This window comes from Pristis pectinata, chromosome 5 (assembly GCF_009764475.1).
Source record: "Pristis pectinata isolate sPriPec2 chromosome 5, sPriPec2.1.pri, whole genome shotgun sequence".
Taxonomy (NCBI): domain Eukaryota; kingdom Metazoa; phylum Chordata; class Chondrichthyes; order Rhinopristiformes; family Pristidae; genus Pristis; species Pristis pectinata.
This window is the reverse complement of record NC_067409.1, coordinates 1,885,250-1,900,130: the sequence shown is the minus strand read 5'-3', so window position 1 is coordinate 1,900,130 and position 14,881 is coordinate 1,885,250. Positions and strand designations below refer to the sequence as shown.

The following is a 14,881-nucleotide window of genomic DNA, read 5'->3' as shown; positions in this document are numbered from 1 at the left end:
CATTCAATAAGATCATGGCTGATCTGGCCGTGGACTCAGATCCACCTGCCTGCCTTTTCCCCACAAACCTTAATTCCCCGACTATGAAAAATGAGGCAGCCTCTACTTCTTCCCTGGGCAGAGAATTCCACAGATTCACTACTCTCTGGGAAAAGCAGTTTCTCCTCATCTCCGTCCTAAATCTACTCCCCTGAATCTTGAGGCTATGTTCCCTAGTTCTAGTCTCACCTACCAGTGGAAACAATCTTCCTGCCTGTATCTTATCGATCCCTTTCATAATTTTATATGTTTCTATAAGATCCCCTCTCATTCTTCTGAATTCCAGGAAGTCTAGTCCCAGGCGACTCACTCTCTCCTCATAGGCTAACCCCCTCATCTCCAGAATCAACCTGGTGAACCTCCTCTGCACCAAAGCCAGTATATCCTTCCTCAAGTAAGGAGACCAGAACTGCAGGCAGTACCCCAGGTGCGGCCTCACCAGCGCCCTGTACAGTTGCAGCATAACCTCCCTGCTCTTAAATTCAATCCCTCCAGCAATGAAGGCCAACATTGCATTTGCATTGCTGACAACCTGTCGCACCTGCAAACCAACCTTTTGCGATTCAATGACAAGCTCTCCCAAGTCCCTCCGCACAACAGCAGGCTGCAATCTTTCACCATTTAAATAATAACCTGATCTTCTATTTTTCCTTCCAAAGTGAAAGTGACTGAGGCAGGCACATTTAACTCTGTTGTTTGTCGTAAATATTCATGATTTGGATCAGAATGTAGACGGCATGATTAGTAAGTGCAGATCCCACTACAATCAGTGGGATAGTGGACGGTCGTCATAGGGTACAGCAGGATCCAGATCACTTGAGAAAGTGGCAAAGGAACGGCGGGTGGAATTTAACCCGGACAAGTGCAAAGTGCTGCATTTTAGGAAGTTAAACTAAGGCAGGACTTACACAGTGAATGGCAGGGCCCTGGAGACTGCTGTTGATCAGAGAGACCATGGGGTACAGGGACATAGTTCCCTGGAAGTGGCGACACAGATAGACAGGATGAGAGTGAAGGAGGGTGGCACACTTGCCTTTGTCAGTCGGGGCGTCGAGTACAAGACTTGGGGCATCATGGAACAGTTGGTGAGACTGCACTTGGAGTAGTGTGTGTGCAGTTCCGGTCACCGTACTGCTGACGGTGCAGAAATTCAGGGTGAAAGCATCAATCAACCCTTTGCCTCCACAGATGCTGCCTGACCCATTCAGTCCTTCCTGTAGTTTGCCCTTTGCTCTAAATAACAACATCTGCAGTCTCTTGAGCACTGGAGGGCTCGAGTTATCAGGAGAGGCTGGGACTGTTTTCCCTGGTGTAGGAGGCTGAGGGGTGACCCGACAGAGGTTTATAAATCATGAGGAGCACAGATAAGCAGATGGTTGCAGTCTTTTCCTCAGGGTGGGGGAGTCTAAAACTTGGGGGCACAGGCTTAAGGTGAGAGAGGAGAGATTTAGAAGGGACCCGAGGGGTAAGTTTTGGAAATGGAATTGGTCTATTGTCACTTGCAGAGAGGGTGCAGAAGAGGTTCATCAGGACGCTGCCTGGATTAGAGGGCAGGAGCTATAAGGAGAGGTCAGACAAACTTGGGTTGTTCTCCCTGGACGGTCGGAGGCTGAGGGTAGACCTGATAGAGGTTTTTAAAATTGAGAGGCACAGATAGAGTAGACAGCCAAAGTCTGTTCCCCAGGGTACAAATGTCAAACACCAGAGGAGGTGCTTTTAAGGTTAGAGGGGGAAAGTTTAAAGGCAACGTGAGGGGCAAGTTTTTTTTTTACGCAGAGAGTGGTGGGTGCCTGGAATGGGTTGCCAGGGGTAGTTGAAGCAGGCAGCTTAAGAGGCTTTTAGATAGACCCGTGAATATGAGGGGAATGGAGGGATGTGGGTGATACACAGGAGGAGGACACAGCATAAATTGGCTTCAAGATCAGCACAACACAGTGGGCTGAATGGCCTGTCCAATGCTGTACTGTTCTCTACGTCACATGTACCGAGGTACAGTGAAAAACATGCCATCCAGACAGATCATAACTACACTGAAATAGTACAAAAGGAAAACAATGCAGAATAAAGTTACAGAGGAAGTGCAGTACAGGCAGACAATAAGGTGCAAGGTACACGACAAGGTAGATTGAAAGATCAAGAGCTCATCCTTTACCGTGTGAGAGATCCGTTTCATGGTCTTATAACAGCAGGATAGAAGCTGTCCCTGAGCCTGGTGGTACGTGTTCTCAAGCTTTTCTATCTTCTGCCTGACGGGAGAGGGGAGAAGAGAGAATGTCCGAGGTGGGTGGGGTCTTTGATTGTGTCAGCTGCTTTCCTGAGGCAGCAGAAAATATAGACAGAACACAGACGCTGGTGGTGATATGGAACAAGCTGCCAGAGGAAGTGGAAGAGGCGGGTACAATTAGTGCTTTAAAGACACATAGAACACTACAGCATAGTACAGGCCCTACAGCCAACAATGTTGTACTGACATTTTATCCTGCTCTAAGATCTATCTAACCCTTCCCTCCCACATAGCCCTCCATTTCTCTATCATTCATTTGTATATCTAAGAATCTCTTAAATGTCCCCAATGTATCTGCCCCCACAACCTCTGCCGGCAGTGCATTCAACGCACCCACCACTCTCCGTGCAAAAAAAAACTTACCCCTGACATCCCCCTTATACCTTCCTCCAATCACCTTAAAATTATGCCCCCTTGTGTTAGCCATTGTCACCCTGGGAAAAAGTCTCTCACTGTCTCCTCGATCTATGCCTCTTATCATCTTGTACACCTCTATCAAGTCACCTATCATCATCCTTTGCTCCAAGGAGAGAAGCCCTAGCTCGCTCAACCTATCCTCATAAGACATGCTCTCCAATCCAGGCAGCATCCTGGTAAATCTCTGCACCCTCTCTAAAGCTTCCACATCCTTCCTATAATGAGGCAGCCAGAACTGAACATAATACTCCAAGTGTGGTCTAAACAGAGTTTTATAGAGCAGCAACATCACCTCGCGGCTCTTGAACTCAGTACCCCGACTAATGAAGGTCAACACTCCATACACCTTCTTAACAACCCTATCAACCTGCGCAGCAACCTTGAGGGATCTATGGACGTGGACCCCAAGATCCCTCCGTTCCTCCACATTGCTGAGAGTTCTGACATTAACCTTGTATTCTGCCTTCAAATTCGACCTCCCAAAGTGAATCACTTCACACTTGTCCGGGTTGAACTCCATCTGCCACTTCTCAGCCCAGCTCTGCATCCTATCAATGTCCCGTTGTAACCTACAACAACCTTCTACACTATCCACAACACCACCGACCTTCATGTCATCTGCAAACTTACTAACCCACCCTTCCACATCCTCATCCAAGTCATTTATAAAAATCACAAAGACCGGGGGTCCCAGAACAGATCCCTGCAGAACACCACTGGTCACTTGGAGAGGTACATGGATAGGAAGGGTTTAGAGGGAGATGGGGCTAGTGTAGATAGGCACCTTGGTTGGCATGGATGAGATGGACCGGAGGGTGTATTTCTGTGCTGTATGACTGACTCTCTGTCAGTCTGTGGGCTGTACTCACCATCACAGTTCCTGCCCCAGAGTGCGCATTGGCCTGCTCCCCCTGCACTGAGTGCGTCTCCTCCTCGTGTTGGTGCCGGCAGCCGGTTTGTGTGTGGGAGAGGGGGTCGTTCACCTCGCGTACACCCAAGGCAGGAAGGAGTGGGGCGGGGACAGACTCTGTGTGATGGCAGGATGTGGTTTCAGCAGCCGCCCCACCTGCCTCGGAAACGCAGACTGTCATGGGACGCCAGCGCACGTGACATCCCAGTCACCTGACCCCCTCCACCCCTCCCGCCTCCTTCCCTCCGCCGCTGGCCCCCCACCCACTCCCCCACACAACCCCACCAGGAGGGAGCAAGTCGGGGAGGGAACACCACCGCCTGCAGGTTCCCCACCAACTCTCGGACCGTCCTGACTTGGGAATGTATTGCTGTTCCTTCACTGGCACTGGGTCTGAATCTGGAACCCCCTCCCCAGCAGCACCAGGAGGACTGCAGCTACTCCAGAAGGCCATTCATCCCTGCCTGCTCAGGGGTAGCAGGGATGGGCAATAAATGCTGGCCTGGACAGTGGAATTGGTTTATTATTGTCTCTTGTACCGAGGTCCAGTGAAAAACTTGTCTTGCATACCGATCGTGCAGGTCAATTCATTACACAGTGCACTGAGGTAGTACAGGGTAAAACACTACAGAATGCAAAGTGTCACAGCTACAGAGAAAGTGTAGTGCAGGCAGACAGCAAGGTGCAAGGTCACAACGAGGCAGATTGTGAGGTCAAGGAGTCCCCAGGGGCTGTGAGGACAGAAAGGACAATGGGGGTAGGAGAGTCAGGCACGGCGCTGGGATCTGCCTCACCTGCACGCTCACAGCCTGCCCTGGTCTGCATGTTGGGACTTCCTTCCCCTTCTCTGAAATGGAGGAGCATAGACTTAGCAATTGTGCTACCTCAGCCACATCCTCTGGCAGCAAGTCCCACGTCCCCACCCCCGGGTGTGAACAACACTCCCCTCAGCCCCATGTCCCCAACCCCATGTGTGAACATGTCTCTCAGCCCCACGTCCCCAACCCCGTGTGTGAACGACACTCTCCTCAGCCCCATGTCGCCACCCCCGTGTACCCACGTCCCCACCCCCGGGTGTGAACAACACTCCCCTCAGCCCCACGTCCCCAACCCCGTGTGTGAGCAACATTCCCCTCAGCCCCACGTCCCCACCACCCTGCGCACCCACGTCCCCAGCACCCTGTGTACCCACGTCCCCAGCACCCTGTGCACCCACGTCCCCAGCACCCTGTGCACCCACGTCCCCAGCACCCTGTGCACCCACGTCCCCAGCACCCTGTGTACCCACGTCCCCAGCACCCTGTGCACCCACGTCCCCAGCACCCTGTGCACCCACGTCCCCAGCACCCTGTGCACCCACCACCCTGTGTACCCACGTCCCCACCACCCTGTGCACCCACGTCCCCACCACCCTGTGCACCCACGTCCCCACCACCCTGTGCACCCACGTCCCCAACACCCTGTGCACCCACGTCCCCAGCACCCTGTGCACCCACGTCCCCAACACCCTGTGTACCCAAACCCCACATCATCACCTCCCAGATTCAAAGGGGATCTGAGGGATGTGTACACCCAGGGCAGGAGGGAGTAGGGCAGGGACGGACTCTGTGTGACAACCGCCCCCCGTGTGGGCAAAACACCCCTCGGCCCCACTGCCCCACATATGAATAACACGTCCCTCAGGCCACGTCCCCACCACCCCGCGCGTGAGGAACATGCCCCGTATCCTCACTGTCCCGCGCGTGAGCAACACATCCCTCGTCCCTCGTCCCCACCGGCCCGCGCATGAGCAACACGTCCCTCGTCCCCACTGGACCGCGCGTGGGCAATACATCCCTTGTCCTCCACGCGTGGGCAACACGTCCCTCGTCCCCACTGGACCGTGCGTGGGCAACACGTCCCTTGTCCCCACCGCCCCGCGCGTGGGCAACACGTCCCTCAGATCCCCTTGAATCTGGAGGTTTCATTCCCAACGGTCCCATTCTTTCGGTTGAGGATTATTCATTGACGGACCACGGGGGAGCAGCGTCTAACTTGACAGTTAACGGTCATGAAACCAGGATCCCGTCAGCTCCCTCAGTGGGGGTGGGAAGGGGCTGGGGAGGGGGTGAAGGGTGCCATTGCACAGCACCCCAACCAACATCAGTTTTTGTCTCCCTCCTCCCATCTCCCCCACGATCCCTGTCCGTCCCTCGATCCCTCCGTCTCCCCCTCCCATCCCTCCCTCGATCCCTGTCTCCCCATCCCTCCCTCGATCCGTCTCCCCCCCTCCCATCCCTCCCTCGATCCGTCTCCCCCCTCCCATCCCTCCCTCGATCTCTCCATTTCCCTATGTCTTCCTCCTCTCGCCACTGTCTCCCATCCCGTCGGTCTCCCCCAACTCCTTTGTCTCCCCTCCCTCCCATTCTATCTCCCAGTGACACCCTCGGGGGGACACGTTCCGCCCCTACCAGTGTGGCTGTGGGGTTGTTCCGGGAGCTCCTCATCACCCAGGTCCATGCTGGCCTCACTCTCCCTCTCGCTCTCGCTGTCACTCTCCGTCTCCTCGGTGGTGTCCCCTGGCGCCGGCTCCCAGGGACGATCAGCATGCTTCTGCATTTTGCCGAGCACCTTCTGCACCTTGTGCTGGGGGATTGCGGGAGGAAGGTCGAGAGGTCAGTACCTTTGGGGCGGGGAGGAGGCAGGGGCGAGGGCTGCGATCTCTCACCTTCTTCCCTACACTCTCCGTGTTGGGGGAAGGTGTCCGTGAATTGGAATTGGTTTATTATTGTCACGTGTACCGAGGTACAGTGAGAAGCTTTTGTCTGTGTGCCGTCCAGACAGATCATTCCATGCCCAAGTACTTTGAAGTAGTACAAAGGAAAACAGAATGCAGAATAAAGTGTCACAGTTACAGAGAAAGTGCAGTGCAGGCAGACCGTAAGGTGCAAGGGCCACGATGAGGTAGATTGGGAGATCAGGAGTTCACCTTTAGCATAAGAGAGATCCGTTCAAGAGTCTTATAACAGCGGTATAGAAGCTGCCCTTGAGCTTTCAGGCTTTTGTATCTTCTGCCCGAGGGGAGGGGGGAGAAGAGAGAATGTCTGGGGTGGGAGGGGTCTGTGATTATGTCGGCTGCTTCAATGAGGCAGCGAGAAGTGCAGAGTCCATGGAGGGGAGGCTGGTTTCCGTGACGCGCTGGGCTGTGTCCACAACGCTCTGCGGTTTCTGGTGGCCTCGGTCGGAGCGGTGATGCACCCTCAGTGTTTTGACCCGGATGGGGCAGGCTGCCTGGAGGCGAGTTACGAGGGGAGTTGAGGTGGAGCGAGGGTGATGTGCCCTTCACTGCCTTGTGTGCTTTATATTCTGTACGCTGTCTGGACCTACGTGCCTGTGATGCTGTTCACATTGTACCCGTACCTCACCGTACTTGTGCACACGACAGTAAACTTGACCTGACTCTGGAAGGAGACCAGCACTGTCCACGACACCCGCGGTGCGGTCTCACCGAGGCCCTGTACAGCTGCGGTGGGACTTCCTTACTCCTGCACTCAGACCCTCCGGTAACGAAGGCCGACGCACCACTTCCCCTCCTCGTCGCTTGCTATACCTGCACGTTGACCATCAGGATCTGTGGATCAGGACCCCCAGGTCACTCAAACACTGTGGCCTTTCACATTAGAGCAGAGAACAGCACAGCACAGGACAGGCCCTTCGGCCCACAAATGTTGTGCTGAACTAATTAAACCAATGACTCCTAATTAATCTAATCCCTCTTCCCCACACATTGACCATATCCCTCTCTTCTCTGCATATTCATTGCCTACTTAAGGGTCTCTTAAACCCCTCTGTCGTATCTGCCTCCACCCCCACCCCTGGCAGCGCGTCCCAGGCCCGCACCACTCTCTGTGGAAAAACAACTTGCCCCGCACATCTCCTTTGTACTTTCCCCTTCTCAGTTTAAACACATGCCTTCTGGTAATAGACCTTTCAATCCTGGGAAAAGACACCAGTTGTCTATCTGTGCCTTGCATAATTTTATAAACTTCTATCAGGTCTCCCCTCAGCCTCCGCCGCTCCAGAGGAAACAGCCCCAGTTTGTCCCACCTCTCCTCACAGCACATGTCCTCCAAACCGTCAGCATCCTGGTAAACCTCCACTGCACCCTCTCTAAAGCCTCCACGTCCTTCCTGTAATGGGGGGGGGGGGCCAGAACTGAACAGTGATTTTGTGCATTGTACGTTTCACTGAGGTTTGGGGGTTAGGGTTAGGGCTGGGTTGGGGGCTTGGGGTTCAGGGGGATGTGTTGCAGGGTGCAGTCTGCCGTTCACCGTGAACCCATTCTGCAGCCAGGACTACTACCTGCCGCATCTGGATTCCCCGCTGGGCAGCTGTGGAGCGGGAGGGGTTTGGAGTCCTACTTTGGAGGGGCTTAAGTATGCCGAGCATGTCCTGGGGGTGCCTGTCTACCCCGCCGGCCCCGGGTACCAGCCTGGGTCACCAGATGTGCGGCCCTGCCCTCCAGCTGTGGCCATCCCCCGGAAGCCAGGGAGCGCTGTACCTGCAGCCTGGGATCCCCGGCTCGCTGTGCGTGGCGCCCGGCTGCCTGGAGGCACCCCTCCACCTCTGTCCAGTCCGTCCCCAGCTTCTGCTGGGCTGCCGCGATGTGCAGCCACGTCTTGCACTCCTGTGGAGAGATGCAGTAGCCATTACACCTCCCTCCTCACGCGGGGCGTTAACAGGGGAACCGTGGGCCGCGCGCGCTGAAGGATGCGGCAACGCCGACAACGCAGGAACGTGCAAGGACGCAAGAACATAAAGGCAGCAGGAGAGAAGTTAAAGGGGGAGTTAGGAGGGTCACAAGTGGCCGTGGAGTCAGAGGATGTGGGCGAGGTACTAAATGAGTACGTGGTGTCGGGATTCACCACGGAGAAGGATGTGCAGGGAGGGGTGCGCTGAAATCTGAGGGCACGCTGACATCAATGAGGAGGTGATGCTGGGTCTCTTGAAGAATGTTAAGGTGGATAAGTCCCCAGGGCCAGATGGGATCTCTCCCAGGTTGTGGAGAGAGGAGATTGCTGGGGCCTTGACAGAGATCGTTGTGTCCTCCCTGTGTCGATTCAGGAATTGGGAGTGGGAACCAGGGGGCGGTGTGGGGGGGGGGGGGTGGTGAATGGGAATGGGGGAGGTGAGGTACAAGCCCGTGGCCTGTGTTGAGACCGTGAGGTCCTGTTGCTCAGGGAGGTCCATCGGTCTCGGCAGGTCACCACCACCACATTCCTCGGTGGGATGGGGAGGGGTGTGGGCCTCGGGCAGCACCTGGACACCCCAACACCAACCGACATCGGTCGGCTGGGACTTGTGGGCCGCACGAGACTTCCTTCACCAGAGGGGGTGAGGGTAGGGCCAGCGCTCCGTCGCCATGGCAACAACAGCTGCTCCTTTTACTTTACAAACTTTATTCACTACGAGCACTGCAGAAGGACATCCAGGGTCAAAACTACAGCAACTGATACAGCAGGAAATAAACTATGCCGACAGATTCTAGCTGCAGCAATAATGCAATCACCCGCTAAACAGACCACGCAACACTTCAGAGAAGAATCTCATTCGTACCGTCCATGACACGCGCGATCCCCCGAGGGGCCCACATAGTGCAGAACTCAACCAGGGTGCCCGCGGAGACCGCGTGCTCCCTCTCCAAGGACACGCGCGCGCATGTAAGCACGGAAGTCGGGCAGGCAGGTGGACCTGCCGGAACCCTCGGCTGCCCGCCGCTGGACCAGTGGATGGCCAGCTTGGCCAGGCCCAGCAGAAGATCCACCAGGAGATCCCCGCGTGACCAGCCCCGCGCCGCACCGAGTGACCATAGATCAGCAGCGTTGGGCTGAAGTGCAGCCAGAGCTTGAGCAGCAGCCCCTTCAGACACGCAAAGAGGGGCCACAACCTCTCGCACTCCGCGTACACTTGGTACACCGTCTCCTCCCAGCCGCAGAAGTGACAGGCGGCCGGGGTGTCAGTGAACCGGCTCAGGAAATGGTTGCAGGGCGTGACCCTCCCTCAGTACAGCACCCCCCCCCCCCCCCACCACAGTGTGACCCTCCCTCAGTACTGCCCCTCCCTCACCTCCTGATCATTTCCCTTCTGAAGCTCCAGCTCCCTCTGATAATGACTGAGAGCCCGTCGATAATCGTGCAGGTCGTGGTAGGTGCGGGCCAGGGAGTAGTGAATCACTGCCATCTCCTTGTCTGGACAGCTCAGCATCTCCGCACAGGCCAGCTGGGAGAGAGAGAGAACATACTGCATTCACCCAGTGTATGGCAGGGACCGTCTCACACACACACAGACACACACACACCACATTAACCCAGTGTAAGGCAGGAGCCGCCACACACACACACACCATTAACCCAGTGTATGGCAGGGACCGTCTCACACACATACAGACACAGACACACACACACACCACATTAACCCAGTGTAAGGCAGGAGCCGCCACACACACACACACACACACACACACACACACACACACACACACACCACATTAACCCAGTGTACGGCAGGAGCCGCCACACACACACACACCATTAACCCAGTGTATGGCAGGGACCGTCTCACACACATACAGACACAGACACACACACACACATTAACCCAGTGTAAGGCAGGAGCCGCCACACACACACACACACACACACCACATTAACCCAGTGTACGGCAGGAGCCGCCACACACACACACACCATTAACCCAGTGTATGGCAGGGACCGTCTCACACACATACAGACACAGACACAGACACACCACATTAACCCAGTGTACGGCAGGAGCCGCCACACACACACACACACACACACACACACACACACACACACACACACACCATTAACCCAGTGTATGGCAGGGACCGTCTCACACACACACAGACACACACACACCACATTAACCCAGTGTACGGCAGGGACCAGTCTGGAATTGGCTTGTCGGACGGAGACACAGGGTGACGGTGGATGCAGAGGCCTGTGACCAGCGGCTTGTTGGTGCTGGGTCCTCCGTCCTCTATGTTACTGATTTGGGGGAGAATGTAGGTATTTTTTACAGATGACATCAAAATTGGTGGTATAGTGGACAATGACAAAGGTTGTCTTTGGTTACAACAGGATCGAGACCATCTGGGCAGTGGGCCAAGGAACGACAGATGGAATTTTACCTGAATAAGTGTGTGGTTTTAACTTTGGTAGTTAAACCGGGGCGGGACATACACAGTGAACGGCAGGGCCCGGGGGAGTGTTGTAGGACAGAGGGACCCAGGAGTACAAGTACGTGGTTCCCTGAAAGTGGTGTCACAGGTAGACAGAGTGGTGAAGAAGGCACTTGGCTCGCTGGCCTTCAGTCAGGGCACTGAGTACAGGAGTTGGGACGTCACATGACAACTGTACAAGTCATTGGTGCTACCGCCCTTGGAGTAGTGTGTGCAGTTCTGATCACCCTGTTACAGAAAGGATGCCATTACGCTGGAGAAGCTGCAGAAAAGATTCACACGGATTTTCCCAGGACTGGAGGCTCAGGTTATCAGGAGAGACTGGACAGGCTGGGACTTTTCCCTGGAGCGTAGGAGGCTGAGGGGTGAACATAGAGGTTTATAAAGCCACGAACAACATCGGATGATCACAGTCTTTTCCCCAGGGTAGGGGAGTCTAAAACACAGGTTTAAGGTGATAGGGGAAAGAATTAAAAGGGGTCTGAGAGGCCAGCTTTTCACACACAGGGTGGTGGGTGTGTGGAACGAGCTGCCAGAGGAAGTGGTAGAGGCGGGTACAGTTACAACATTGAAAAGAGGTTTAGGCAGGTACATGGATGGGAAGGTTTCGTGGGATTTGGGCCAAACAAACAGACTGGCAAATGGGACAACTGTAGATGGGAGTCTCGGTCGGCATGGACAAGATAGGGCGAAGGGCCTGTTTCCGTGCTGAATGACTCTACGACATGGTTTTAATGGCTCATGTCACTGCAGACATTGCTCTAACACACAACAATCAGCACGATAAAGTGTCAATCCAGGACTGTTACCTTGGGTGTTGGGAGTAACTAGGAGTCCACTGAGTCCAAAGTAACTCTGGACTTTTCCTTGGTGACAGAAGCACGGTGACTGGGATCAGGAATCGGCCATTCGGCCCGTCAGTCCTGCTCCCCCATTTAACAAGACTATGGCTGACCTCCTCCCTCTGCTCCACTCTCCTCACCTCACCCCCCTCGCCCTGGATCCACCCTGCACCCAGACACCTCTCCATCCCAGTTCTGAATGAACACTAACAGAGCCTGCACAGCCCCCATGGGGAGAATTCTGCAGATTCAACGCCCCTCCCCAACCACCGGGTGAGACATTTCTCCCCATCTCAGTCCTGAATGGCCAACCCCTTAAGACCATAAAATATCGGAACAGGCCATTCGGCCCATCGAGTCTGCTCGCCATTCAATCATGGCTGATATTTTTTCAACCCCAGTCTCCCGCCTTCTCCCCATAACCTTTCACCACCTCACCAATCGAGAACCTATCAATCTCTGCCTTAAATACACCCAATGACTTGGCCTCCACAGCCGTCTGTGGCAACGAATTCCACAGATCCACTGCCCTCCGGATGGAGAAATTCCTCCTCATCTCAGTTCCCTTTATCCTGAGGCTGTGCCCTCGGATCCTGGACTCTCCCACTGAGGGAAACATTCTGCCCACGTCCACTCTATCCAGGCCTTTCAGTATCCGGTCGGTTTCATAGTATTTTGAGACCCAAAACATCAACAGTTCATTTCCCTCTGCGACGCTTCCCGAGCCGCTGAGTTCCGGCGATGTCTTGTGTTGCTCCTTTATTCCTGCTGTTTGCCTTCTGTCCGATAACCGATTGTCAATCCATGAACAAATGTTACACCCAAACCCACGTGCCCTAACCCTAACCCTCCAACGAGGCAGTGAGTTCAAAAGTCAGGGATTTACGTTGCATCTTTATAAAGCTCTAGTTAGGCTGCATCTGGAGTGTTGCATTCAGTTCTGGTCGTCCCATTACAGGGGCTTTGGAAAGGGTGCAGAAGAGGTTCACCACAATGCTGCCTGGATTGGACGATATGAGTTCTAAGGAGAGGTTGGACAAACTTGGGTTGTTTGCTCTGGAGTGTTGAAGGCTGAGGGGAGACCTGATAGAGGTTTATAAAATTACGTGAGGCATAGATAGGGCGGACAGTCAGAATCTTTCTCCCAGGATTGAAATGTCTAATACTTGAGGACATGTATTTAAGGTGAGAGGGGGAAAGTTCAAAGGAGATGTGTGGGGCAAAGTTTTTTGCTTACACAGAGAGTGGTGGGTGCTTGGAACGGGCTGCCAGGGGTGGGGGTGGAGGCAGATACGATAGAGTGGTTTAAGAGACTCTTAGATAGGCCCATGGATGTGCAGAGAAAGGAGGGATCTGGTCAATGAGTGGGGAAGAGGGATTAGATTAATTAGGACTCAGTGGTTTAATTAGTTGGGCACAACATGGTGGGCCGAAGGGCCTGTGCTATACTGTTGTGTGTTGTAACCAGCCCTGTGTGTACCCCAGCGACAGGGCCACTGGCTCCCAGTTCCCTGATGTGCTGGTGAACTGCGGGAGGTGAGCGAAGCAGAAGCCACAGCCCCGGTTACCTGTTGCTGGTAGTACTCCACTCCCTTCTGATAGCAGTGGACAGAGCAGCAGAGGTCCCCCAGTTCCTCACAGAGGCGCAGGCGGCTGGCGTAGTGAGTGGCTGGCTCTGCCGACAGAGCCTTTAGCAGCCGCTCCCCCTTCAGTGCTGGGGGGGGGGGGGAGAAGTAACAATCAGTGCACAGAAAGAGCTCACCACCACCCCCCACCAACCATGGGAACAAGCACCAGCACCCCCATCACTAACTGCGCCCAGCACTCCCAGATCCAACCAGGATGGAGAACGGGAATCATGCCCACACTGACACCCGTCAACCAGCCGGTATTCCCTGAAATCCTGACCATTCCGGCACACAGCACGTCTGGTTTTACGGAATCTGAAGGAAGTCAGGAGAGACTGGGCTGGTGGGATTCGTGAGAATAATATCCAGTGGGATAACCCGGACTGAGTAGGTGAAGGGCCTTGGTCAGCTCTCTCAGACGTAAAATGGAACCAATTCCAGAACAAGGTCAAACAGCAACAAAAATTTTGGTTGCCCCGCTCTCCGTGTCAGTGTCCACACTGATCCCGCTGCCCCACTCTCTCCCCACAGCCCTGTGTCAATCACTCCACATCATGGGTGCACAGACAGAGCTCTCCTCCCATAGCCCGTGTCCCAGGTTGGGGAGATGTTGATGAGTGCCCCTTCCATGGCTGTGCTCACCTCTGTGCAACTGCTGCTTCACCTTGTGCCTCTGGCTGGCTGGCACCCTGGTCTGGGAGAGGACCTGTCGCAAGTGCAGGCTGGCAGCGGAGAAGTCCCCCAGGGTCAGCTGGATCTGTGGGCAGGATAAACCCGGTCAACCACAGTGTGGGACTGTGGAGGGGGCAGTGAGGGAGCGCCGTGCTGCGGGAGGGGTGTTCAGAGAGAGTCCCACCGCGGGTGGGGCGGTGCCGAGGGAGGGTCACACTGTGGGAGGGGCGGTGCCGATCCCGGTGGGGGTCTCTCTACACGGGACTCCTCCTGCTGTACATCGGGGACCTGGGGTGGAGGGTGTTGCATCGGGCAGTACCGTGCAACCGGTTCCTGAGCCGGTTCACCGACACCCCGGCCGCCTGTCACTTCTGCGGCCAGGAGGAGACGGTGTACCACGCGTACGCGGAGTGCGAGAGGTCGCAGCCCCTCTTCGGGTATCTGCGGGGGCTGCTGCTGAAGTTCTGGCTGCACTTCAACCTGACGTTGTTGGTCTACGGGCACCCGGTGTGGCGCGGGGAGGGGCACGTGACGGATCTCCTGGTGGGTCTCCTGCTGGGCCTGGCCAAGCTGGCCATCCACGGGACGCGGCGGCGGGCGGCCGAGGGTCCCGGCAGGTCGGCCTGCCTGCCCGTCTTCCACACTTATGTGCGCGCACTGATGCCGCTGGAAAGGGAGCACACGGTCTCCTCGGGCACCCTGGCCGAGTTCCGCGCTCGCTGGGCCCCTCAGGGGATCGCGTGCGTGGTGGACGAGATGGACGCGATTCTGGTGTGAAGTGTCGCGCATTTTGCGGTCGCGGGCGTAGTGTTGCGCGGGCGTTTGGTTTCGGTCGGGTTGTTTCTT

The 14,881-nt window shown here is 55.4% G+C and overlaps 1 protein-coding gene across 1 annotated transcript in view; it reads right to left on the bottom strand.

Annotated features, from left to right (window-relative positions):
• LOC127570468 (tonsoku-like protein) overlaps positions 1-14,344 on the bottom strand; it is a 41,599-nt gene extending 27,255 nt beyond the window's left edge. Inside the window, exons 1-8 of the mRNA XM_052016079.1 lie at positions 14,294-14,344; positions 14,006-14,120; positions 13,304-13,449; positions 9,756-9,908; positions 8,191-8,316; positions 6,101-6,275; positions 4,445-4,497; positions 2,192-2,281 (exon numbers count right to left, since the gene is read on the bottom strand). Coding sequence (XP_051872039.1) covers positions 2,192-2,281; positions 4,445-4,497; positions 6,101-6,275; positions 8,191-8,316; positions 9,756-9,908; positions 13,304-13,449; positions 14,006-14,120; positions 14,294-14,344 — 909 coding nt within the window. The remainder of the gene's footprint in view (positions 1-2,191; positions 2,282-4,444; positions 4,498-6,100; positions 6,276-8,190; positions 8,317-9,755; positions 9,909-13,303; positions 13,450-14,005; positions 14,121-14,293) is intronic.
• Between the last annotated feature and the right edge of the window lie 537 nt (positions 14,345-14,881).